Source organism: Sipha flava, unplaced genomic scaffold, assembly GCF_003268045.1.
Source record: "Sipha flava isolate LNK unplaced genomic scaffold, YSA_version1 18658_pilon_pilon, whole genome shotgun sequence".
In the NCBI taxonomy this organism is placed as follows: domain Eukaryota; kingdom Metazoa; phylum Arthropoda; class Insecta; order Hemiptera; family Aphididae; genus Sipha; species Sipha flava.
Genome location: NW_020272385.1, coordinates 1 through 27,961, shown reverse-complemented (window position 1 = coordinate 27,961; position 27,961 = coordinate 1). Strand labels below are relative to the sequence as shown.

Here is a 27,961-nt window from a genome sequence, read left to right as displayed (position 1 = left end):
ATACGAGGTCTGTTCAAAAAGTACCAGGATTTTATTTTTAATAATTACAAAAATGAAGTTACATATTATTTAAAGACATCGCCTTCAAAATACTCTCCTCCAGACGATATGCAGTGGTTCCAGCGATCTTGCCATTTTTTCGAAAGTCCTTTGGAACTGTTCTAAAGTTATAGCTTTGAGTTCTGTTGCCGTATTCGCTTTAATTTCCTCTACATCTTGAAATCGTTGTCCTTTAAGCGCAGATTTTAATCTCGGAAGAAAAAAATCGCATGGGGCTAGATCAGGAGAATAGGCAGGGTGCGGTACCACAGGTATTTTTTTTTCAGCCAAAAATTCACGAATTGACAACGCTGAATGTGCTGGCGCATTGTCGTGATGAAGAAACCAGGTTCCACTTCGCCATTTTTCTGGGCGCTTTTTGCGGATTCTCTCTCGCAAACGTATTAATACATCTTTATAGAATACCTGATTGACTGTTTGTCCATGGGGCACAAATTCATAATAAACAATACCTTCAATATCAAAAAAAACAATCAGCATTGTCTTGACATTCGATCTCACTTGGCGAGTTTTTTTGGTCGAGGGGAAAATTTTGTTTTCCACTGAGATGACTGTAACTTTGTTTCTGGATCGTACCCATAAATCCATGTCTCATCCCCTGTGATGATGTTTTTAATGAAATTAATATCAGCAGATCGATTTTTAAGGTCTTTACAAATCGTTAAACGATTTTCCTTTTGTTCTGATGTCAACAACCGCGGAACGAATTTAGCAGCTACCCTTCTCATTTGTAAATTTTCTGTTAAAATTTCATGACAAGATCCAATTGAGATTCCTGCCTCATTTGCTAACTCACGAACAGTTAATCTGCGGTCATTTCGCACTTTTTCGTAAATGTTCGCCACAACATCATCGTTTCTGGATGTCGACGGTCTTCCAGAACGTGGATCATCTTCAGTTGACTGTCGACCATCCTTGAAACGTTTAAACCACTCGAAAATAACGGAGCGACTTAAAGAATCGTCCCAAAAAGCAGTTTTAATCATTGTGTACGTTTCAGTTGCATTTTTACCAAGTTTCAAGCGAAACTTGATGCACACACGTTGTTCGTTAATTTCGGACATGACGAAAACGGAGATCGAAACAAACTGACTAGATTTAACCACGTATAATATTAAACTGAGATAAGATAGCGACTTCGGGTTTTGTTCAAAATATTATCTAATACGTTGGGAATATATCTATTTATAATTTAAAACGTTATCATGTATAGATTAACCGCAATAACATTTGTCCTGGTACTTTTTGAACAGACCTCGTATATTGGAAAATATAAATAGTAAACTCAAAAAAGTATAAAATGTTATATAATTTATACTGTTATGCGCGTGGGTAAATTATATACTATTATTTATATTATTATCATAATTCATAATATATGCAGTTGCATTCATGCATTCAACGTACCAAGTTGACATCCGTATCGATATTCACTCTCTTATCTACTGTTTAACTAAGTGTACTGTTCATTATGTTGTGCTCGGTTTGTAAAGAAGACATTTTTCAAGGCGATGATATAAAATGTTCAAAATGCAATTTACATTTTTCATGTGGTGGAATGAGAGAAACTAACCTCAGAAAATTAGCCAAAGCAAATAATGAGAAATGGTGCTGTGCAAAATACAAGTCGATGATCATTAATACGAGTATTACGCAAGAAGAAAATTCTTTTGTGGGCTCTAATGAAACTTTAGCAAATTTAACTGAGTCAGTTAAATTTATGAGCAATCAATTTGATAACTTTGGTAAACAATTATCGGAGGTTCTAAATTCTATCAAAGAATTAAAAGAAGAAAATAAAAGTCTAAAAGAAACTAATTGTAAATTAAAGGTTGATATTGGCAGTCTGACTAAAAAAGTTAATGTTTTAGAACAAAATGCAATCATAAGCAATGTGGAGATAATCAGAATGCCTGTACCAAAAAAATGAAAATTGTGTGGAAGTTGTCGAAAATATTGCTACTAAACTGGGCGTTAAGCTATCAGTATTAAATGCTTTCCGGATGTATTCGAAATTTAGTGATAGACCGAAAAAAATTATTGCAAAGCTAAATTCACCAGAAAATAAACAACAATTAATGGATTTTGCCATGAAAAGAAAACTAAACACTAAACACCTGAATGAAAACTGGGAGAGCGGTAATATTTTCATTAATAATGAGCTGATAGCGTTCAATAGAGATTTATTTTATAAGACTAGAATGTTTGCAAAATCTAATAATTTCAAATTTGTATGGTATAAAGATCTGAAAATATTTTTAAAAAAAGATGAAAACTCTAAAGCCTATATAGTCCAGGACGACTTAGATCTATCCAAACTATTATAATTTTAAATTTTAACAATAATTGTCTATTTTTTTTCTTTAATCCATGAATAACATTAATGTATTAAATAATTAAATAGATTATAAAACCAATTATTTCGAATCATTTACGTAATTCATAGATAGGTATGAGTTTATTAATAATAAGTTTATAAGTGTTTTTTGTTGTAACATGCACATTTTGATGAATTTGTTCTGTATATAAATAGTGAAAAAAACCTTTCATCTTTAGATGTTATAATATTTACCGAAACCTGGCATACAGTAGATAATTGTAATTATAAGATTCCTGGTTACAATTTGCACTTTTCAACATTTAAAAGAAATCAAAATGATGGTATAGCTGTATTTATAAAGGAAAATTTAAGAGTAGAAATGTATCAATATAGATATTTAATGGCAAACTTTTTAAAACTAAAATTAACAGTTAATGATACTCAATTTAATATATTGTGTGTATACAGATCTCCGTCTTGTGACATAGCAGAGTTTTTAATCTCAATTAATAGCATTTTAAAAGCTGATTGTAAGTTAAATGGATATTATATGATAATTGGTGACCTGAATATTAATATTTTAGGTAACATAATAATGATTATGTAGTAACCGAGGTCACTACTAAATATCTTAAAACTACTTTGTAATCTTTTCCTTAACCTATTTGCCTTGGGCGTTATCAAAAACAACTATCTATTAAAATACTTTCATATTTGGAAACGGGTACATTAGATAGTAAGAATATTAATATTATATTTGTTATATTAACTAACAAGTTAAACGGGGATAGTTGTTTTCGTATAAGTTTTTAAAAGATAAATATTATTTTTGTTGGTAAAGAACAATGAAAAGCCTTGAGTCTTTTCCTTGTTCTAAACTACTTTTACGCACTACGCCCAACTATCTGCGTATAAATAGGGACGTAGTGTCAATGTTTAATTAGATACAATATAACCATACTTAAGAGTAGACCGATACGGTTAAACTTACAACTGTTAACTTATCGGGCTAACTTTATGTTGAGTCTCAGTATTATAATAAATTCACATGTATAACTTAAACAGTGTTTTTTTATTTTACTTCAACGGACGTGTAATTAACTGCAACAAGAGGTGACTTCGTCATAAAACATATTGAGTCAGTTCTGATCAGATCGGCTCACTACAATTATCTCGATATTTTTTCGGCACACGGATTTAGTTCTTTTATCAATGTATGTACTGGGACTCCTCTGAGATTGTTCGCATTCATGTTTGGACCATATATTTATAAAATGTAATAATTATGTAGATAATAGAGTTGAGGCAGGTGTTATACAAACAAATATTTCTAATCATTATTCCACAGTAATTGCTTTAGAATTTAATAACATTTCATTATCACTTGGTAATAATGTTTACAAAACAATTGATTATAATAAATTAAATGAATTGTTAAAATTAGAAAACTGGTCAGAGTTAGCTAACACTAATGTTAATGATTGTTATATTTTTTTTGAAAAGATTGTTCGTGCGATAAATTCGGTGACAACATTTAAAGAATCTAATGTGAAAAATAATCATATAAAGGAATGGATGACGCCTGGTCTATTACGCTCTTTACGTAGAAAAAATGCATTATCTTTAAAAGTAAAAAAACACCCTAACAATGATAATTTGCGATCATATTATATAAAATACAGAAATATTTTCACTAGAGTTTTAAGAACTTCCAAAAATAATTTTTATAAAAAAAAAATTACTGATGTATCATATAGTCCAAAATTATAATGGAAATTAATAAAAGAGTTCACATTGTCTAAAATTAATAAAGGTGATGCAATTAAAACTTTAATCCATAACAATGAACTTATATAATTCCTTCGGAAAATCCGGTGAGAGTTTCAAATCTGTTTAATGAATTTTTTTATTAATATTGGTAGTATGGTATACTATACTACTCTATATCTACTACTCATATTGCATGTAAAATAAAAAAATCGGATTTTATTTATTATGAACCAAACACAAAAGCCTCATTTGACATGATTTTTAAAGAGAAAATTAACAATCAGGAAATTATAAAAATAATAAATAATTGGAAGGATGATACTGCTGCAGGTTTTGATGGAGTATCTGTGAAAACGTTAAAGGCTATTGCTACAAATATTATTGAACCTATTACATATATTTATAATCTAAGTATTTCTGAATGTATATTTCCTGACAAACTTAAACTTGCAATTATCAAACCATTATATTAAAATGGTGACTCAAAAATTATGAATAACTATAGACCAATATCAATGATAAGCAATTTCGCAAAAATATTAGAGAAAATTATAAAATATAGATTAGTAGAGTTTTTGGAAAATAATAATTTACTGTCGAAAAACCAGTTTGGTTTTAGACCCGGGTTGGGCACAAAAAATGCACTGTACAGTGCTAGCAAATTCATATATAATGCGTTTGACAATAACAATAAAGCAATGGCAATATTTTTAGATCTAGCTAAAGCCTTTGATACGGTCAATCATAATGAACTTTGTAACATTTTACCAAGTTTTGGTTTAAATAATTGTAGTTTAAAATGGTTTATAAGTTACTTGGATAACAGAAAAGAAATTGTGCAAATTATGAACTCCTCAGGTGAAGAATTGAGTATTAAATGTGGAGTACCACTAGGTAGAAGTGTACTGGGCCCGTTATTATTCATATTATATATTAATTCAATATGTGATTTAAAAATTGATGGACAAATCACAAACTATGCTGATGAAACATGTCTCTTGTTTTCCGGTGTGTCGTGGAAAGATGTTCGTTTAAAAGCTACTAAAGAATTTAAAAAAGTGATTAACTATCTAAATCATAGGAAACTATCAATAAATTATAAAACAACTAATTTTATAAATTTTTCAATAAACAAAGAAGAAAACAATCATGATGATTTAAAACTCTGTTTTTGGGGGAATAGAGATAACTGTAATGACAACATGTGTCATAAAATATACATGGTTTCTAGTAGAAGATATTTGGGCTTAACTTTTGATAAAAATATGAGATGGAATTTGCATGTAAAGACTATTGTTATGCGCATGCGTACATTATCGTTTAGCTTTTTTAAATTAAGGAATTTCCTACTTGTGAACGTGATGCATATAATTTATTTATCATTATTCCAGGCAATATTTCAGTATGGTTTGTTGGTATGGGGAGGTTTGAATGAAAACGCGGTTATACCACTAATTTTATTTCAAAGAAAAATTATCAGAATTTGTTTAGGTAGAAATAATTTAATAGGTTCAACTGGTGAAAATTTTAAGCTGTTGAATGTGTTACCAGTCGAGAGTGTCTATAAAAAAGTATCTACTATGTACATAATAAAAAATTATGAACATTTTTTTGTTGTGGAAAATATAAGAAAAAAAAGTGAATTAATGGCCTTTGATGTCAAAGTATTTTATTGTAAAAAATATTTTGGTCAAAATTTTGTTGATTATTTGGGCCCTAATTATTATAATGCAATACTTTTACATATAAAAAAACTCATCTACTACTCAATTGAGAATCTTAGTATTACGTGCATTAAAAAACAACTTAACTCGTGGTTATTTTCACTGATAGTTCTATAAAAATAAATTAATACATTTTCAATTTTATATAATTATGTATGGAATAAGATATGAAACATTGAAAGTTAATTATGAAATTTATTATGTTACTCTATCTTTTTATTTAAGTAATTCGAATTAGGTTTATTTGTATGTAATTTTGTTTATTATTATGTAATGTAACTCTCTACCACCAACACAAGCATTGCTTAAAGGAGGTTGATACTTTATTGTAAACATTTAATAATATGTCAAACATCTTATTTATATTTTACAATAAAAAATTTTAATAATAAAAAAAAAAAATAATACATTTTAGTGTAGAGGAGAGTACCTTAATATGGGATAATTTTAGTAAACTGTTAATTTTAGGTATATAAATTAACTCTTTTTCAGCATTTTTAATGTTAATACACCTATATCTATGCATACTTACTAGTACTTAGGACTTTTTTGGTTTAGTGAAGTAAATTTATAATCTATTTTGAAATAATATTAAAACATAGTAAATTCATTATTTCAAATTAAAGTCCTAATAAGGGATAGTAGGTGACCCTAATATTGGATGGTCAATATTATACAAACAAAATACAATTTTAAGTACCAACTTGGTAAAATACTATATTCATTTAAAACAGGTTATATAGTAATTAAGTACATAATTAGTGTATCTCACAAAATAATAATTAGTACTTTAAAGTAATAATCCAACAACAAAATAACCAACAGTATGTTAATTATAAATTAATATAATACAATCCAACCTTATGGTTATTAAATATTTAAATGAACTCAATAAAATAAAAATAATTAGTAACTTTAATAGTTAAAAAAGAAAAACTCAATATTATTTAGGTACTTATTGATAAATCATATCAAATTTTAAAGAATTTTACTAATAAATAAATTAATTATAACTAAATAACCAACAGTACCTTAGATAATGATTATAAATCATAAGATACAAACCAGACTTATGGTTTTTAAATATTTTTATAAAACAAAATAAATAGTAACTTTGGTACCTAGTTAAGTAAGTCAAATTAATATTATGTCCTTATTGATAAATCATAACAAAATTTTAAAAACATTTCAAACTTTAACATTTTTTTTTAAGTAGGTAGGTACAGTTCTAATAACTAGTCAGTCAAATTTCAAAACACTTATCACATGTATAAGACTTCCATTTACCTTTTTCAATGTCATCACATAATTCTTGAGCCCAACACAAACACTTAATGCACCTTATCCATTTTTCATTTTTCAAATCAGTCTTATAAGGTTGATGGCAGTACAAGCACTCTTTGCACTATCTTCGTCATCTGTAGATACTAATTTGGGTTCTTCATCTAAATCACTTTCTGATGATGAAACAGGGAGTTTTGATGACTTGGATTTTTTTTTTGTTTTTGTTTGAAATAAGTTTCTCTTTGATGACTTTGCTACTGATTTAGATTTTGATGAATATGTATTATTATGAGTTATCCCTGAAGAAGTTGATGGCTGACACAGTTCAGATTGTTTACTCTTTTCTAAATCTTGTTTGAACGGAGATGATGTCACAACTGCACACTTACCCACAGTTTTTCTTTTATTGCTTGAAATAGTTAAGCTAGGCGGTGGACTTATTTCAAATGGACCTATAATTTCACTTGTTTCTGTATTGGTACAAACGGGTGAAATAGGTGAGGCTACTAATGTAGATTCTTGTTGTGGAATGTTTTCTTTATTGTTTATAGTGGTTTCTGCCACAAATTCATAGTCTTGGAATGTGTTTGGGTTAAATTGAATGATTCTAGTTTTTTTAAATCCATTAACAGCGTTTTCAATAGTAGAAGCTTTCATGTAAGCTCTTCCCATTAGTTCTCCAACTTGATAAGCAGTTACAGACTTATATTCATTATTTTTTAACCAATTTTCAAGTTTTAATGAATAATAATGTTTAAATGGGCCCATAAATGATACATCCAACGGTTGGAGTTTATGAGTTGAATGGGGGGGGGAGGGGGCGAACATATAATAATGATTCCATGTTTCCTTCCCAACTCAATTACATCTAAATTTCGAGTGTGTGAATAGTGTCCGCCAAGTATCAAAATTACAGGCTCTGATTTAAATGGTTTAACATGGCTAATAAAATTTTTAACCCATTGTGTAAAAATATCCATTTGGATCCAACTTGATAGGTGACATGCTGATATTGTACCTGGAGGTGTTCCATTTAGAAGTTCAGCTTTCATATTTTTTCTAGGAAATATTATTAGGGGTGGTACATATATTCCAGATGCACTCATACATATCACTAGAGTCATAAATGAACCTCTTTCAGCTGATGTTACTTTAGAAACCTGTTTTTTCCCTTTCATACCAATAATTTTTGTTTGCTTATGTTGATCAATAGTAATCCCTGTTTCATCAACATTAAACACTTTGCAAGGATTAAAATTGACATTTTCTAATTGTATTTCCAATATTGTATAAAATGATTCAACATTTTCTTTTGTAAAACCTTTTATTCTAGCAAGTAATGCGGCTTCTGGTTTGCGAAGTGAAAGTACAGGATGAAGTTTAAGAAAATTATTCAACCATTTTTTACCTCCCATAAAAGTGTTATTTGAAAATGGATGAGTAATGTTATTTTGAATAGCCAACTGATATGCTAAGATTTTGATGTCTGCTGCTCTTAATCCAAAATATTTTTCTTCGATAACTAAACATTATTTAACAAGTTCATTTTCAATGCTCAAAGGTAATGCCGACTTTCTGCCTAGTCTGCTATTTATAATTTCGTCAACATTATTGCTTTTAACATACTTTCTATTGTTGTTCTGGGAACCTATAAATTGAAATAGAGGTGGTTTTGTAACCTTATACAAGCTAATGTACATCAATAGTATAAGCACATAATTTTAATATTATTTCTTACATTAAACGTTTTTGAAGCTTTTAAATAGCCCATTTCTTTATTTTGTACTGCCTCTAGGGGAAACCTGGGTAAGACGAGGACTAGAGGTAAAATAGGACATCGTTGTATCTTGAAAACTATTGATTGTTGTGAAAATTTTTTTTTACAAAAAATGTGGTATGTTGGTCACACTATAATAATATTATTTAATATCAACAAATAATTAAAGTGATACGGTGCACGTGCGTATTCAATATAACGGCAATAGGCGATGTACAATTTTGCAGACATCAAATAGTGATTAAGTAAGTAAATAATTGTTTATTCTTAATTACATCTATATAATTTTTAATGGCAAATATTACTAGTTTTCGATCAATGCAAATTTGGTAGAGTTCATTCTTATTGTAAATTAAATAGAAACGTTTAGTTAAATTATTATTGTTTGAGGTAAGACGGAAAAAATGCAATGGGGCAAGACGAAGACATGTACCATCTTATATCAATTCATTTTTTCATATATTATAATTTAATACATTTAATTTAATTATTCTATTCTATTTATTAATAATGCTCTTGAACAAATGTAAGAAATTTAAATTATTATTTAAACTATTTTATGATATATTATATTAACATAAATAATAGGTATAATATTTAAATTTATTAATATTTTAAATCAAGTTTTACAATTTATTATTTGTGTTTTAAAGAATTTCTAAATAATTTAATTTTAAGAAATGCCTCGTTCAAGAGTCAGAGTTTCCAAACGCCACAATTGAGATTCAGAAAATATGAGGAAGGCTGTGAAAGAAGTAATGGATAAACGCATGACATTTCGTAATGCCTGTATCGAATTTAATGTACCTAAAAGCACTCTAGAAAGAAAGGTTAGATACAATCTTACTATATTATTATTATTATTTTATTTAATATACCTACTTACTTATATGTAAATTGAATGTTATTTAGATTAAACAAAAAAACTTAAATCCTAGTTATGACACTGGGAACAAAGTGGCATTAGGACCGATATATAAAGTGTTTTCAACTGCTGAAGAAACTGAACTGGTATCCTATCTTCAACTTATAGAAGGACGTTTATTTGGACTAACGTCAATAGATTTACGAAAAATTGCATATTAGCTTGAACAATAAGTAATAATTAAAAATAAATAATAATATAAATATATATATAATAATTTAAAATATTAATAATTAAAAATTAATAATTAAAACAATAAGAAAAACAATTTTTTACGAAAAAAAGAAATTGCTGGGTATGATTGGTACAGATGCTTCATGGCGAGACATCCTGAACTATCACTTAGGAAACCAGAAGCCACTTCAATTGCACGAGCTATGGGTTTTAATAAAGTTGTTGTAAGTACGTTTTATGAGCTTCTTGGAGGGTTATTAGATACATATAAGTTTAGTGCTGACCGTATTTTTAATTGTGATGAAACCGGTATCTCTTCTGTGCCTAAATGCAAATCAAAAATTATTGCTTCTAAAGGAAGGAAACAAGTAGGCGCTGTGACTTCAGCAGAGCGTGGTGAAACTATTACGGTTGAGATATGTATGAGTGCAGCAGGTTCTTTTATGCCACCACTTTTTGTTTTTCCTAGACAACGGCATAATTTGGAATTTATGCGAAATGATCCACCTGGATCATTTGCTGAGTTTCATAAATCTGGATGGATGCAGAAAGAAATTTTTGAACGCTGGTTAGAAAAGTTTATAATTTTTACTAATGCTTTTAAAGATAGACCAGTGTTACTCATACTAGATGGATATTCAACACATACTAAAATTGGGTTGTGGGTTATTTAATTTACGTTTGTATATCAGAATAATGAGTTGTACCTTATAAATAGCAAAATAAATATTTAATGTAGTGATATTATTATTATTTAATGTAATATATATTTAACATGGTGTATCTTAATAATAATTATTATATTAAACACAAAAGATTTATCAGATTTTAAACAAAATAAATTAAGAATTTCTATGTTTTTAAAAAATGTAAAGTATTTTTAATGTATCGCTTCTAATATTTGTTCAGATTGCCATGAATTCAGAACTAACACATTGGTGCATATACTGTGGTGCCAGGACGTCATAGTTCAGCACTCAATTTATTCTAAATTAAAAAATATTGTTTTTGATAATGAGTTTATTCCAGTTTGTATTGGTAATACCAACTAATAAGCTAAAAATTATGATTAAGTAATAACATACACAGATTACAGATAAGAGATGATTAATAATTTTAAAAAAATGTACCGGTATTGATTGAATGTTTGTTGATAATATTTCATAAATATAATAAAAACAGTTATTCTTAATCGATTTTAAATTTTGAAAGAAGGAATCACCACCAATCAGTTGATTAAATATTGAAAAATTTAAGATTATTTATTGAAAATTTGTACATCATAAACGCAATTTTCAATATTGTCACCTAAATTTAATAATTTTATTTTGAAATTCAAATACCTTAAGTCAGGTAGGGGCAAAGCATCCCATGGGTAAGTAGCAGTATTTATTATTAATTTTACCAGAAAAAATAGTTGGTTTCAAAAACATTGTGCTTCCAACGATTTTTCTTTTTTGTCGATGCATTTTTTTCAGTATTGCAAGTTGTAACTACCCTAGAAATTAAACAGCTTTATTAAAAAAAAAAAAATGAACATACTAGATAGATAATTACTATGTATGGCTTACGAAAACCACCGTGATGTTGAACGGTTTGGATTTCTAATTTTTGTATATAAATAAGAAAATAATAATACATAACTTCATTATTTTGTCTGCAATATTATTGGTAGCACTTGGAAACCCGAACCATGGTTATGTGCCTATTCATTATCATCATTTTTAAAATTGTGATAAGAAATCTTTTTGGGACTGTAAATTTAGTCTTTCAATAGTTAAGGATTTCTATAATGGGGTAGCGGTTAGTAAATATTGTGTACACAATGTCATGTTCAAAAGTTAGGGCTGTAGTGAGCCCATTGAATAGGCTAACTAGATTATTTAAATTGAATAACACAACGACGATTTGAACCATAATATAATATTTTAATTATTGATTCTGAGATCAATAGACATTATAAACAGTGTATTACAATGTAAAAATTGAAGTATCAATTATGGCCGATATAGCCTCAAACAATTTGTCATTACTCATTAGTGTTTAAAGTAATGCGATCGAATTGAAACGAATTGAATTGAGTTGATTAAGCATATGGGTACGATTGATTCGAAGTAATCACCGTACCATACGTATTGCCTAATACATAGCTATCCCAGGTACTTCTATTATCCCGTAAGCAGAGAGTCAGCAGCGAAACAGTCACCCGTACCGCCGAAGAGCGCAGGAGCCGTCACCACCGAAAATGTGAGCCGTCGCCGTCCGAGTTGAACGTGCCACCATCCGTCCAGTGACCGCCCACAGTACGCGAGTGCCTCATACAACGTTGCTATTCAGACCTATACGCACAGCTACGGTGTACACTACCAAAGTCTCCTCCTATCTTCACTAGTACGAACGCTAATATATTTCAGTACAGGAGTAATAACCAATAATATATATATATATGTTGTGTGCAGATGTAAACTCAACAACAAGTATCATTATTTATGTATTATAAACCTGATTGTAAAACCATAATAGTTTATATTATTAAATTAATTTATATTATATAATTATTTATATTATATATAACAGTATAGTTCTAACGCTTGGTCGATATAGACGTCTAACGCATTTTGCTCCGTTATCGCGTTAATCGTTGACTGTTGTACTGTTTCGGTTGTGTAATCATTAAATTTTAACTGTTTTTAATTTTACCTTTATTTGCTATGGCGCAAGATCTAATTTGTTACGTTTGTAATTCTAAATTTGCGGATTTGGATATACCCGTTAAATGTGATGGGTGTTCTTTATCATCTCATGCTAAATGTTCAAAACTATCAGCAACAGAATTAAAATGCATTTCTTTAAAAAACCGTTGTTTGAAATTCTTTTGCGATGCCTGTGATCAAGGTCTCAAAGAAATACCTGAGCTGAAAACATTATTAAAGAAATTGCTTATGGAAGTCGAATGCTTGAAAAACTCTTCGCATAAATCGTCGGAAAGTCAAGGTGACGATTTTATTATAAATGAGATTAATGAGCGTAACACTCAATCACATAATCTCATCTTTTATAATATTTCCGAGTGCGACACAAACCGGTCTGATAATCGTATCGATTATGATATTACTCAAGTAAATAATGTTATCAAATCTATTTCTATTAACTTTGACATTATACCGATTAAAACTATTCGCATCGGCCGCACTCAAACAGATAAACCACGTCCAATTAAAGTAACTTTTTCAACTACTGCAGATGTCTATAATATTTTAAAAAATAAACGGAAATTATCCCAACTTGCTCCTCCTTCTTCTGTCAATATTAGTTCTGATCGTACACAATACCAGAGAGAACACATGAAGAAACTCCGTGATGAATTGGCCGCTCGTATCTCAAATGGTGAAGCTGGATTAACTATTAAGTTTTTTAAAGGTACTCCTAAAATTGTACCAATATCTAATATAAAACAAACTAATTCTCAACATTTTTTAAACTAAATGTAATTTACCAAAATGTCCGTGGTCTAAGAACCAAACTCTCTTTTTTTCGAAATTCTGTATTAAATATTAATTGCGATTTATTATTTTTATCAGAAACATGGTTATCTTGCAATATAAGTGACTATGAATTAGGTCTTACTAAATTTACTATTTTTAGAGCTGATAGAATTGTTAATCCTATTCTTAGTCGCGGTGGTGGTGTGTTATTGGCCGTCAAAAGTAACTTGAATTGTATACATATCCCGGTAAAAAGTATTCCCGGTATCGAACAAGTCTTTGTGTCTTTAAAATTGAATGATATTAGATTACTTATAGGATGTGTTTACATACCTCCTAATACCCATTCGGACTTATATTATCAGCACTGTGAGGTTGTTGAAAATATTATAGATAATTATTCTTTTGATAACATCCTTATAATCGGTGACTTCAACCTGCCTGGCTTTTCCCTGGGTGTTAATAATTTAATTAATAATCCTTCAACAAATATCATAGTTAATTCTTATATAAACTATTTAGGTTTAAGTCAATTTATTAATATTCCTAATTACCGTAATGATAATATCCTTGATTTAATTTTTTCCGATACCCACTTACATACAATATTTCCCGGCTGTTCACTCACTCCACTAGTTGACTCTTATCATCCACCTTTAGAATTTCTTTATCCACTTAACTCACCTAATTTGTTAAATGACCAACCCAAATCCGTTATTTATAATTTTAATGCATGCAATTTTAATGATATTATTCGATTCTTGGCAAATATCGATATTATCTCAAATCTTATGAATTTGCATGTAGATGCAGCGATCTCTAAATTTTATGAAATCTTAAACCTTTGTTTTAATTTATTCGTTCCTAAACTAAACATTAATAATAATAAACCACATAATATAATTTGGTCTAACTCAGAGTTTAGAGAACTAACTAGACTAAAAAATGATGCTCATAAAAAATATAAAATAACGAACAATTATTTAGATTATTTAAAGTTTTCGCAGCTGCGGAAAAAATGTAAACTTTTATCTATTCATATTCATGCGAATTATATCTCAAAAATTGAAAATAATATAAACCAAAATCCTAAATTTTTTTGGAAGTATATAAAAACACTTAAATCGAATAAATCTAGTATCCCATCCTCTGTTACGTTAGATGGTGTAATTGCTGATAATATTGAGAATACCTCCAAGTTATTTGCAAGTTATTTTTCTTCAGTGTATTCTAATAATAATACTATTACTGCGAAACATGAGCTACCGTATACAAATTATTATCAAGATCTTAATTTAAATTCGTGTGTTATATCCGAATCAGATATATTAGATACATTTAGCTCATTAAGTGAGGCTATAGGGGCGGGACCAGATGGCTTACCACCTATATTTCTAAAATCTTGTCTCCCAGTACTTATGAAACCTCTTCATTATTTATTCAATCTATCTCTCTCTACCGGCGTATTTCCCTATTTTTGGAAAAAATCATACATTACACCTACCTTCAAATCCGGCGATAAAAGTAACGTCACAAACTATAGACCTATATCTAAATTATCTATTATTCCAAAAACTTTTGAAGCAATAATCACTAAGAAGTTATCAAATTTAATCTCTAAAAACATATCTGTCCATCAGCACGGCTTTCTTTTTAAACACTCTATACAAACAAATTTATTATTATTCCAAAATTTCCTTACTAAATCTTTAGAAAAAGGATATCAAGTAGACACCATTTATACGGATTTTCAAAAAGCCTTCGACAAAGTTAATCATACATTATTATACCATAAATTAAAAGCTTTCGGATTTGGAGGCAATTTCCTTAATTGGCTCTACTCTTATCTCACTAATCGTACACAATCAGTAAAAATTTCGTTTTACTATTCAGATGAGTATGCGGTGACCTCAGGTGTTCCTCAGGGCTCTTATCTAGGACCATTACTTTTCTTAATTTTTATAAATGATCTCCCATCGGTCCTTGATACTAACATTAATATTTTGTTGTTCGCAGATGATGCAAAATTATATTTCGATATTAAATCAATTAATGATGCAAATAGTTTACAACTCAATCTTAATAACTTTTTTCAATGGAGTGAACGAAATCTTCTTCCACTAAATATTAATAAATGCCAAGTAATAACTTTCACACGTAATAAAAATCCAATTATATTTCAATATCAAATAAATAACCACTCTTTGGATAGAGTTAATTCTATCAAAGATTTAGGTATCTACTTTGAGAATGATCTATCGTTTAAACTAAATCATAGTAAAATTATAAATAAATCTCTCAAAATGCTTGGTTTTATAAATAGAAATACTAAAGAGTTCAAAAACCCTATTTGTTTAAAAACCCTATATATGTCATTGGTTAGATCTAACCTCGAATTTGGTTCACTTATTTGGTCTAATAATTACTTAAAATATATAAATGAACTTGATAATGTCCAATATAAATTTTTAAAAAGAATTTCTTATATTACTCATATACACATTACAAGAGACACCGTTAGTATTATTGAAAACTTTTTGAGTCTAGACTCACTTAATATAAGGCGTCAAATAACAGACATTATGTTACTTTATGATATTTTAAACAACCTCATTGACTGTCCAGACCTACTGTTCGAAATAGGGTTTCGCGTCCCTTGCATTAACACAAGGAACTTGGATCTTTTCATAGTTCCGAAATATAATACCAATAGTGGAAATAGTACGTTCTTCTCAAGAGCTTTTGTTCTGGCCAATAAGTTATCATCCAAATTAGATTTTTTTGTACTCTCTCGCAACATATTTAGATTTAAGGCTTTAGAATTATTAAGATTATTATAGTATTAGATTTTGTGATTGTGATGAGATTAATTAATAAGTTTTTACACCACCTTGTTCTTTTACACACATGTTAATACAACAGTTATTAAATCTTGTAAAAAGGGCATTGCCCGTTAAATCATAAAATAAAAATAAAAATATTATGCATTATAATTCATTATTATTATTATTATTATTATTATTATTATATTTGTGATAAATAAAAAGTTAACAAAATCAAAAAGATACAACAGACTTTAAGTTTTGTTACATCATTTATCCAATCATACTTGGAAATATCTAAATTAAGAAAATACTCGTCTATACTTTCTTCTAAGGCAGTCAAATGCTCCATTATAAATGTCATAACTTCGTAACTTTCTTCTGTTACAGATAATGAAGGAAACATATCAAATTGATTTTTTTGCACACGTTTTTTCCAGATTTTTAATTTATCTTTAAGAGTAAATAACTTACTACATGATGCCAATATATTTTCATTTGGTCCTTGCATACTTGAATTTATTTGATTTAAGTGTGAAAATATGTCTGCCAAGTATGATAGTTTTTCCAACCATTTTTCGTTCGTTAATAATTCACAAAATTCGGGTACATTTTCAAGAGTAAAAAACACGATAAGTTCATTTTTTAACTCATGTACTCTGGACAAAACTTTACCACGAGATAGCCATCGTACTTCTGTATGTAAAATAAGTTTAGTAAATTGTGATTCCATTGCTTCACATAATAAAGAAAAATGTCGTGTTTTTAATGGTCTCATTTTAATAAAATTTACCATTTTTACCACATCATCAAGAACATTTTTTAACTGAGGACCGATAGTTTTTGCTACTAAGGCTTCACTATGAAGGAAACAGTGAGTTGCAAGTATATTTTTATCACACTTTTTTGCCAATGTAACAAAACCTTTTATAGAACCAATCATACTAGGAGCGCCATCAGTGCAAATACCATAACAATAAACCCAAGATAAATTTAATATTTTAAGATAAGAATCAATAATATTAAACGCATCAAGACCAGTTGTCGTTTCTTTCATTTCTTTGCAACAAAAAAATTGTTCTATAATATTATCATTATTAATAAAACCCAATTAAATAACATTTACCACTTGTGTCGGTGGATTCGTCAATTTGAAGACAAAAACCATTTGAAGCTTTAATTTTTTCCACCACATTTTTTTTCTATGTCTTCTGACATATCTTGGACGCGTCTACGAATAGTATTATTCGAAAGAGGTATTTTTTTTATTTCGGCTTCAGCCTCATTACCAAACATAATACGCACTATTTCTGAACAGGCTGGAAGAATTAAAGATTCACCTATTGTATGTGGTTTTTTATTTTCAACTATTAATTCTGCCACTTTATAACTAGCTTCAAGTGCTTTATTAGGAATAGTAACCTTTTTCTCAAAAATTACTGATTCTTTATTTTGTGAACTTAATAGTTGTTTGAAGTAGTCAATATTTTTATTAGCTAAATGATCATGTTTTTTTAATAAATGACGCTTCAATTTACTTGGAACCATAGTTGCATTAGATAATTTTACTCCACATACAATGCATTCTGGTTAAGGACAATTTTCATTTCCATACCAAGTAAATCCCATAGCTAAGTAACTAATATTATATAAACGTATTTTATTTAAACCAGTAAAACTAGAACTAGCCTGATTTGATTCACCAGATGTTGATTCAATATTATGGTTAATTGAAATTTCGTCTTCATTTAATTTTCGTTTTTTAACAATAAATTTATCCATTATTTTAAATAAAATTTAATTATATAAAATTATAAAATATCTAGACACGAATGAAATATATATGTTTCGCAATGATGACTAAAACCAGACTGATTGTACTGAATTGTTAGTATACAGTATACCTATATTATTAAATTACTATGGTCGATACATGTTTTACAAAAATTAAGATAAGATAAAAGCACAAGACATCGAAGCGATAGCAATGAAACTGGTATATGAACATTAAAATAGATTAAACATCGTAATATTTCTACAAAATATATGAAACACGATAGGTTTTATATTATTATAGTCCGTTTTATTACTCACAGTGCTATATTTTTAATGAAATTGTTTTTTCTCAAAAAATATTTCAAATAATTTCGCGGCACCCTGGTTGGGAATCTCTGCATTAATAGTTAGCTGCGTCATTGTTATTCTATTATTGTATCATTGCATTAGATTATCAAACATTTTAATAATCCAGGGTAATATCCAATTTTATATAAAATAATTTAATTTTTAAGTACACTTTTACAAGTACATGCAATTAATTTAACATTTTTGTTGACAGTTTATAACTCAACAGTCCAGACGTCTATGAGCCCAAAAATTTGTAAAATTACATTTAATTTTTTTCCTAGTAAATTTGAAATTTTTTCTAGTTAACCCTACACTGCACATTTTTTTTCCTTCAAAAAAAATAATGTGAGTTTTGTGTATACTTCACTAAATTAGGAAAAATAAAAAAAAAATTTTTTAAGTTTTGGTTTTGCTGAAATTTCGAAATTTTAAATTGTTCCATATATGGAACATTGTGCATACAAAGATGAGTATTTTATTCATAAAAATTTTTTTAACTACAGATATAATTTTTACTAAGTACATTATTTGATTTGCAATATTGATATTTTTTATTTATTAAAAAATAATAAAAAACTTATAACACTATATTATAAAAGTAGCAGGTAAATTATATAAAAATATTTATCATTGTGGACAATGATAATCATAAAAACAGTCATTTGTTTTATTTAAACATAAGTATACTGTGCACTTTCGACACATAATTGATGTTTTTTTGCCACAACCATTATTCTTGCAACGTTCTCTCTTGTCGTTTATTTTTGGGAGATGTGCAATCATGTCCAACCGTACGTCTCTTGGTGGCTTAAATGTTTGATATCCTAGAAAAAATAATAATACTTGTTTATTTATATTTAATAATCTAAACAAATTCGACTTATTACCTCGTTTTTTTTTTCGCTTTGTTCCGGTTCTTTTCGTTTCCTCCCTCTGGTTGGTGTTAGTTGTTCTCCAATTTTGCGCAATGATACGGCTATTTCTTGACGAAAATCTTTTAGTGGCATATACTTTTCATCACTGTTAACTTTTTTGTATAAAATCCACGCGTTAACCATCGCAACATCAAAGAAATGATAAAACATTTTAAAATACCATTTTTTAGATCTCATTCCGACTCTATATCGGGCGATATGGGCATCCAATAAATCTACACCACCCATATGTTTATTTTAAACACCAACGATGTTTGGACATGGAACTGTATTGCGAATTTTGTTTTTTTTATCAAAGCGTTTGACTTCAGTTTCCGGTAATTTTCCAGATAAAGTTGAAAGTAGTGTAACGCATTTATTATCTTTCCAAATTACCGCTTTAACAGCCTCTCCGTCGACTTCCACCATTCAGAACAAGCATTCAGAAGAAAACCCTCTAGGTTTCGTTTTTAAATATTTTTCATCCGGTAAAATGAGGCCAGGAACTCTATTTCTTCGTAATGTGCCCAAACTGTATATACCATTTTTTTTTAAGTAAACCTCAAGAGCTAGAGTGGTGTAGAAGTTGTCAAAATAGAGTTTATAGTTTTGATTTTTAGGAATAATAGGAGCTAACCTGACTACAATATTCGCTGACGCTCCTAAATTAGGTTCATTTTGTAGTCTTTGATCAGGGTTATTCTCCAGGCCTCAATAAACTTCAAAATTATATACACCACTCAGAACAAAAATCTTATATCCCCATTTGTGCGGTTTTAGGGGCAAATATTGTTTTAAATAACTACGGGCCTTGGTAGGACAAATCTGCTCATCTATTGACAAATTTTCTTCAATAGGAATTGAATTGCATTTTTTTTTTAATATGATCTAACACGGGCCTTATTCGATGAAGACGATCGTAATTTTCATGTGACAAGGGCAACGCGGTTTCATTATTATTAAAATGCAAGTATCTACGAATAAGTTCAAATCGCTTTAAACTCATAGTTTCCTGAACCATTGTATTTCCAAGCACACAATTCCAATAGCTTCTTGTATTAGGTAAATGTACAAGTGACATCAAAGCAACAATACCTAAATATTTTTTTAGTTCATTTTTGGTAAACCGAAATGTACTGTTTATATTTTACTGTACACTGTACAATAGACTCTGCTCAACAATTGAGTCTAATACCTCATTTACATTCAGCCCATTTTCGTGGTAGTGAGCAGGGAAGTGGGCATGGAAGTGGGCAGCACGAGTATGTGAACATGTAACTCGTGCTGATCATGCTCCTCGCATTGTCACTGCCCGTCGCTCCCGTTAGGAGCGGTAAATTGAGCAGTGCGAGCAGCTGGTTAACCGACAGCGCGAGTGCGATTGCCTGTTTACATTCTGCTCGATCGATTACCGCCTTTGTATTATCAGCATTATGCTTATCAATAACTAAAAAATAATAATAAAAAAACGTGCGTAACTATAAAACGACTTTCACGTACTTTCTACTTTCGTGCGTGTGTACATTGACTAACGACATTAAGATGGAGGATGCTGAAATAATTGCAGCCTCGGCACTCTGCCTGCTAAGTTTAAATAACTATGTGAGCATATTACAAAATTTAAGAAATAACAATGAAAATAGACGCCGTCGTCGTCAGCAGATATGGTGGATGATAGCAATTCATCGTAATAGAACACTGTGAGTACTTGTTGTATTATTGCGAATTTTGTAACCTGTGAAAATATAAAAGAAATTGAGAAGAAGACCTATATAGCTAAGCAACTCACCCATGTACTCAACAACAATTTTAATCTATTTATTATTTAATATGATCAATTTTTATAATTTTTTTAATTTAGCACCATCCATTACGTGTCCCCACTTCCCCCATTATTTTTACTTTTTTTTTGTTTTTACAGAAATAGTATGGATAGTTTTTTCAATGAGATGACTAGTGAGGAATCTGGTGAGTTCACCAATTTTTGCAGAATGTCACTTGCAGACTTCGAATTTCTTCTGGCCAAAATTGAACCAATGATCAAAAAACAAACCAGACTGAGAATACCTATACCACCGAAAATACGATTGGCAATTACCTTACGGTATTTAGCAACAGGGGATAGCTATAGAAGTCTTCACTATTTATTCAAAGTTTCGACACCAGCCATTTCATTAATCGTACCAGAAGTGTGCAAAGCTATTAATATTGTTCTCAATGACCAAATTAAGGTAAAAATTATTAATACATTAAATTTTTATTTAATTACTTATTAATAATAATAGTACAAAACATGTAGCATTTAAAATTACAAAACAATATTAATACCAAATCTTAATATTATTAAAATTTATAATATAATATAATATTTTTAGCTTTATAGGTATAACCCTTTACCCATTTATAATGTTAATAACAAAACAAAAAACAAACTTTTTTAAACTTTTAACATTCAAAACATTTTAAAAAAAAACATTTTTAATTATTTTTTCCGTATTAAATTTAGTAATATTTTGTAACAGCGTTCAAGTATGCATTTTCAATGTAGGTTGCATGACTCCTTGCGATACGTTCCTTGACAGCGGCATACTTAACTCTACAGATGTATGTTGTGATTCATTCCCTTCTAGCATGTTAACATGTGACATATCACTGGCTGGAGATGGAGTAGAATTTTGGTAGTGTGGAGATGGTGTTGACGAATAATATGAGTAGGCGCTTGATGGTTGTTCGTCAGGATAGGGATTATCCAAAAGAAAGCCGTCTATTTTATACATGAATTGGTCTCGCATTCTTCCCGGATATTTTCTTAACTTTTTTGCTAAAAGTTTTGCGTATACATCGCACTCGTCTTTATCTTCCTTCTTTTTTTTTAATACATAGTTCAAAGTATCAAAACTTTCATTAATTTTTTTTTTGAGCATCATCTAAATAGTGGTCCGTATTAATATGTCTTTTCTTCGAAGCATTGGTTCTGCAGGTTGGTGTATTAGTTTTCTTTGTATTTTCTTGTGGTGGCGATGGGGCAGTAATTTCATCACTGGACTGAATCGACGATGTTGATGGAGGTGGCATCAATATTTCACTTTCTAAGGTCTAAAAAATTATTATTGATATTATTTATTATAATAATTTTTAATAATTTTCAAAAAGTTGGTTTAGTAGAAGTCCTATTTTATTTATATATTTATTAATATAATTATATTATCATTTTCATTTGATGATCAAATTTTCAATACAATACAGTATAATATATAATAATCACGAAATAGGTATACATAGTGATATAGGCTGATTCAATATTTTTTATTTCAGTTACCACAAACACCACAGGAATGGTTAATCATTGAAGAGGGTTTTAGAAGAAAGTATCCGCATTGTGTTGGAGCTATAGACGGAAAACACATCGTAGTGCAATGTCCAGCCCACAGTGGTTCCGAATTTTATAATTATAAGGGTACATATAGTATCGTACTAATGGCTTTGGTTGATAGCGATTATCGTTTTATTTTTGCCGATATCGGTGGCCAGGGACGCATTAGTGATGGAGGAATTTTGAAAAACACTTTACTTTGGCAAAAAATTGACTCCAATATTATTAATTTACCACCAGATACTCCATTACCAGGAAGACAAATGAATGTGCCTTATGTATTTCTTGGGGATGGTGCTTTTGCATTACATAAACATGTTATGAAACCTTTTCCTGGTAACCATGATATTGACACGGCTGAACATACTTTCAATCAAAAACTTTCAAGTACTCGCGTTATTGTTGAAAATGTTTTTGGTGTGCCGACATCTGTTTACCGAATTTTTAAGAACCCAATAGAAATCAATATAAACAATGTACCAATTATTACTAAGACTTGTATTTTGCTGCATAATTTTTTAAGAAAAAGTGAATCCTCTCGGAACATTTACACACCTCCGGGAACTTTTGATTACATTGCAATGGACGGACAACTTGTTAATGGTACTTGGAGACAAGACCACACCGAATCGTCAGGTATAAGGACAATACCAAATGTGGCTAGACGAACGTCAAGCAATATATCGGAAATTCGATCAGAATTTGCTAATTATTTACATAATTTAAATTAAGTAGGTAATTACTATGTATTAAAAATAACGCACTTATTTTTTGCACTTATGTATTTCACATAATTTGCATTTTTATGTTATTGGTGTAAAATTAATAATATTTTATCACTTATGTTTACTAAAATAAATATACTTTTACTCACCTCGTCTTCCGTATTTATCGTTTCAACGACTTCAAAAATCGTCCCCAAAAATCTCTCCATAATATCATACGCAAACCATATTGGCTGAAACACGTCGTCAGTGCCCGCTCCAGATCTAATTGACGCTTTTTTCTTTTTTAGTAGAGGCCTAAATGTAGCCATAAGTGACTTTTTTTTAGTTTTTAATTCTTCAATAGGAATATTCATGTGTAAACTAATTCTCTTCCATGCATCATGCACTTTGTGTTTTAATTTATGGTTTTTATCTTTAGCATCCCATATAGCGCTTTCAGCCTCATACAATTCTAGGAATTTTATTGTTGTTGCATTGTTCCAATCACCTTGCATATTGAAATTTAAACAGTCTATTGAGTACTAAATTAAAAAAAAATTAGAAAAGTTAAATTTAAGTAGCGTAGTTGCTTTTTTCTCACGCGTTTGGCGGTAACTGATTTACTTATCGAGCAGAATGTAAATACGCAATCGCGCTCGCGCTGCCGGTTGGTTTGCTGCTAGCGCTGCACAATTAGCAGAAGGTTAAAAATGTATAAAAGTGTTCGCTACCCCAAACATTTGCTGCTAGTTACGCCACTGGCTTACGCTGTGTTTATGCGTGTCAATTTATTGGCATTTACCATCTGCTACAAATTATAAATTATCATTGTCTTAAAAATGTATCTTAACGATACCGAATTAATTTGCATTGCGGTAGCATTTGGATTGAAAAAAAAAAATCCCAAACAAAATAAAAGAAGACGTTGTATGAAAGAGTGGTATAAACAAAGAGCGTACTTTAATAATATATAAAAATATATTGTTATATATGTTACGGTAGTCGTTCTATTAACGTAATATATATATATATATATATATATATATATGTATTTATACTAACAACCTTTTTTAATTCTTTACGAAAATTTGTTCTTAATGCATTCATTTTTTTCTTAACATCTTCTTTAGTGGCTTCTGGATATTTCCTTAGTAACGTTTCATAAGCATCATTTTTTTTTTTGTTTCGATTGGAATAATTCTTATATTTCACTTTCCAAAGTGCCGGCAGATCCCGATTCAACTGAATACATTCGATTATAAATTAACGTTCTTCTATTTTGGTTGACATAATTCTTATGTTTGTGTATAGAAAAATTATATAGTGTAAATCAACATGTGTTTTTTCACAACCGATACTAAATATTGAGTAATTTTGGACAATATCATATTCAAACGTTCAATAATATTGTGTATTGTGCATGATACATGATTTCATTGGTATCATTGAATATAAATACTAAAATACTACAAGTATTTAATATTTATAATCATTAATCAATGTTTGGTATATTTGGATTTTGCGTAGCTATTTTTAGTGGGTATTAATTATTTTTTCCGAATAACGACGACGGTGACGGCGATGTCGAATAACGCAGCGGTGCTATTTCCGATAATAATATATTATCTCGAAAAATAATTGACCGTCGGCGTGGCGTCGAGGGTCAATTTTAGCATGGAAACTAACTATATAGGATATACCCATCATAAATACTGTGGCACTCAGCGTATTTACATATACTCAGCTGAACTTTTATGACTTTTAATGTAATTTATGAATATACCTAGTGTCTTAGTGAGTAGTTTCATAATTGATGATGTTTAGTATTTTTAATATTAAAAAAAAGGGTAATAAATATTCTAAACTAGATTATTATTATTTCATAAATCACATATACTATAATAATTATCAGTTATATTTAATAATTCTTCTTTTTTGTATTTTAACAGCGTTTCCAATGTACTGCCGTTATCGCCGCACATACGAGCGATCGAATTCGTTCGCACACACCGGATAATTTGAAAAACAAATCATTTTGTTTTTGTCGCCGCACATAGCTACGTTTAGTGCGCTTGTATTATTTAATATGGAAAGTTGTGAACTTTTGATATCTAAGTGCAACATTTATATATATATATATATAAGTGCAAAAGCGAAGTGCGTTATGGAACAAGCTCAACAACAAGTACAGGGATAGATTATTTTGTGATAAGGAATGGAGTATAGTTGCTAAAAAAAATAATTTGGATAGTAAAAGAAAAAAAATAATAAATACATAAATTATAAAATATGAATTATATAATATAACTATTTATATATAATTATTTAATATATGTATTATATTATGCATAGGTATATATTATTATTCGATTTATTGTTATAAACCCTAAATTAGCAAATAGCATTAAAACCCGTAAATATGCAAAAATAAATAGCAAAATTAAATTTTGTGTATGATATCTAAGTAATTTGAATCATATTAAATTTGTAGTAAGTCGTATCAATGCCAATATTAAATGTAAACAGTTTTTTAACCCGGCATCAGTGGCATAGTTTAAAAACACGTAAGAGATGGCATCGGTCTTTTTGACCGAACAATACAAAATTATACATTTTGATCTATTATCCGTCAACTAAAATGATTAATATTGTTATTATTCATGTAAACACAATATTTATTTAATATGATATATATTTTACTTACATCTAATTTTTTGCATTTCGTTTTTTATAATTTTTTAAGTAATAAAATAAGTTTTCAAAATCCCAAAAATAACCAAATACTTAATAGGTAATATTAATAAATAATTTCATTCATTGATACATTTATTTGAAATTAAAATTCTGCAGTTTAGAAATAACATGATAAATTGTTAAAATTAAAAATAAATTTGATTAAAAAAAAATATTATTTTATAAAATGAGTGAACAACAAAAAAGCATAATATTTATAATTTACACATATTCGTTCGAATTTTCAGTTTCGTCTACTGCCATGCTTCTAGAACATTCGGGATATGCTGGTACAGTATGTTCTCGGCAGATGGGTGAATTACAATGAATGCAGCGAGTATTTGTTTTACGATTCTTTTTTGTTGAACAATACACACATCTTCCAGGACAATCTTGGCGTTCAAATTGTTCTTGTTCTTGCCCAGTCAGATTTTTTAGGCTTATTTTCAAGTGCTTGGGCAAAGTTTTTATAGTTAATCTGTGCTTCCAATAACTCATACATAATTCTTTTGAGAGTTTTTTCAAAAAATATCTTCGAGTTAGATTTTTATGTTTTTCTGAATCATTATCTTTTATAATTATAAAACTATTTATACCAGCAATATTTAGCAATGAATAAAATATTGTAAGCGGCCAACGACAACTAGTTCTTGACACTGAGTACGAACCTTTTAATTCATCGACCGTATCAACGCCGCATTTAGTGTGATTGTAAAATGTTAGTATTTCTGGCTTCATTGCCTCTCCTGAACTATCATCAATATCGTCACTATGATACATTGTTGATACGAGAGTTACGACTTTGTTTTTTTTAGGGACATATGACAGCAGAGTAGTGTCTATAAAAGTTTTTCCGTATCCAAATAAGCTGCTATTTACAGGCCTAATTTTGGTTTGCACAAAAATTGGAGGTATTTCGCGTTTATTTTTTTTAATAGTTCCGACGACTGTAAGACGATGATTTTGCAATAAGGTTTGAACTAGTGGAATCGAAATGAACCAATTATCCATTGTAACATTGCGCCCACTTTTTGTGATTGGAACTACGAGTCTTTCCACCACTTTTTGGGGCTTGTTATCTATTTGATATGGCCCATCGGGTTGTTTTCCCGCATACACCTCAGTAGTATGAAATGGCCGGTTCTGGACCCCCGCAAAACCGCCAAACCGCTAACCCCTCCCCCAGTCTACCGTCGATGACCTTATAGATAACATTTGACCCCAATTAACCCCAATTAGCCTAATTGACCCTAATTAAAAGTGTTAATTGACCAATTAGTGTCAATTAAGTACTTAACCTGTGACCTTTAACGGGTTAATTGCCCAATTAGTGTCAATTAAGTACTTAACCTGTGACCTTTAACGGTTTAATTGCCCAATTAGTGACAATTAAGTACTTAACCTGTGATCTTTAAAAGGTGTTAATTGACTAATTAGTGACAATTAAGTACTTAACCTGTGACCTTTACGGAACCGACATCGCCACCACCACTTCACCTACAGATTTCCCCGTCCGCCGCCGCAACCGCCAACGCCATCACCGCCTCACGATCAGATTTCCCCGTCCGCCGCCGCAACCGCCATCGCCACCACCACTTCACCTACAGATTTCCCCGTCCGCCGCCGCGATCACCGCCCCGCCCCGCCCCGCCCCGCCCGACCCGGCACGGCTCGGTCGCGTAATCGCTCCGATGACGGGTCGATTTTCTCGCCGTTATCATCTTTGGAATATTTTGCGATAAACGAGCAGATATCGTTATAATTTA

At 29.8% G+C, this 27,961-nt stretch overlaps 5 protein-coding genes across 5 annotated transcripts; 2 read left to right on the top strand and 3 right to left on the bottom strand.

The window, feature by feature from the left end:
• Positions 1-651: 651 nt before the first annotated feature.
• On the bottom strand, positions 652-1,124 carry LOC112681149 (protein GVQW3-like). The gene is made up of 2 exons (XM_025551413.1): positions 757-1,124; positions 652-658 (listed from the first exon to the last, which is right to left on the bottom strand). The coding sequence occupies exons 1-2, from the start codon at positions 1,122-1,124 to the stop codon at positions 652-654; spliced, it is 375 nt and encodes a 124-aa protein (XP_025407198.1).
• Positions 1,125-9,669: 8,545 nt separating this feature from the next.
• Positions 9,670-10,708, top strand: LOC112681148. Its single transcript, XM_025551412.1, is given in 3 exon segments — positions 9,670-9,765; positions 9,848-10,033; positions 10,121-10,708. Coding segments are annotated over 3 exon segments (870 nt in total).
• Positions 10,709-15,585: 4,877 nt separating this feature from the next.
• On the bottom strand, positions 15,586-17,398 carry LOC112681147 (zinc finger BED domain-containing protein 5-like). The gene is made up of 2 exons (XM_025551411.1): positions 16,595-17,398; positions 15,586-15,639 (listed from the first exon to the last, which is right to left on the bottom strand). The coding sequence occupies exons 1-2, from the start codon at positions 17,396-17,398 to the stop codon at positions 15,586-15,588; spliced, it is 858 nt and encodes a 285-aa protein (XP_025407196.1).
• A 119-nt stretch (positions 17,399-17,517) lies between these two features.
• LOC112681146 (protein FAM200A-like) lies at positions 17,518-17,926 on the bottom strand. Its single transcript, XM_025551410.1, has 2 exons — positions 17,920-17,926; positions 17,518-17,837 (listed from the first exon to the last, which is right to left on the bottom strand). Exons 1-2 carry the CDS (start codon positions 17,924-17,926, stop codon positions 17,518-17,520), a joined length of 327 nt encoding a protein of 108 aa, XP_025407195.1.
• A 4,512-nt stretch (positions 17,927-22,438) lies between these two features.
• Positions 22,439-23,486, top strand: LOC112681145. The gene is made up of 2 exons (XM_025551409.1): positions 22,439-22,450; positions 22,698-23,486. The coding sequence occupies exons 1-2, from the start codon at positions 22,439-22,441 to the stop codon at positions 23,484-23,486; spliced, it is 801 nt and encodes a 266-aa protein (XP_025407194.1).
• Positions 23,487-27,961: the final 4,475 nt, after the last annotated feature.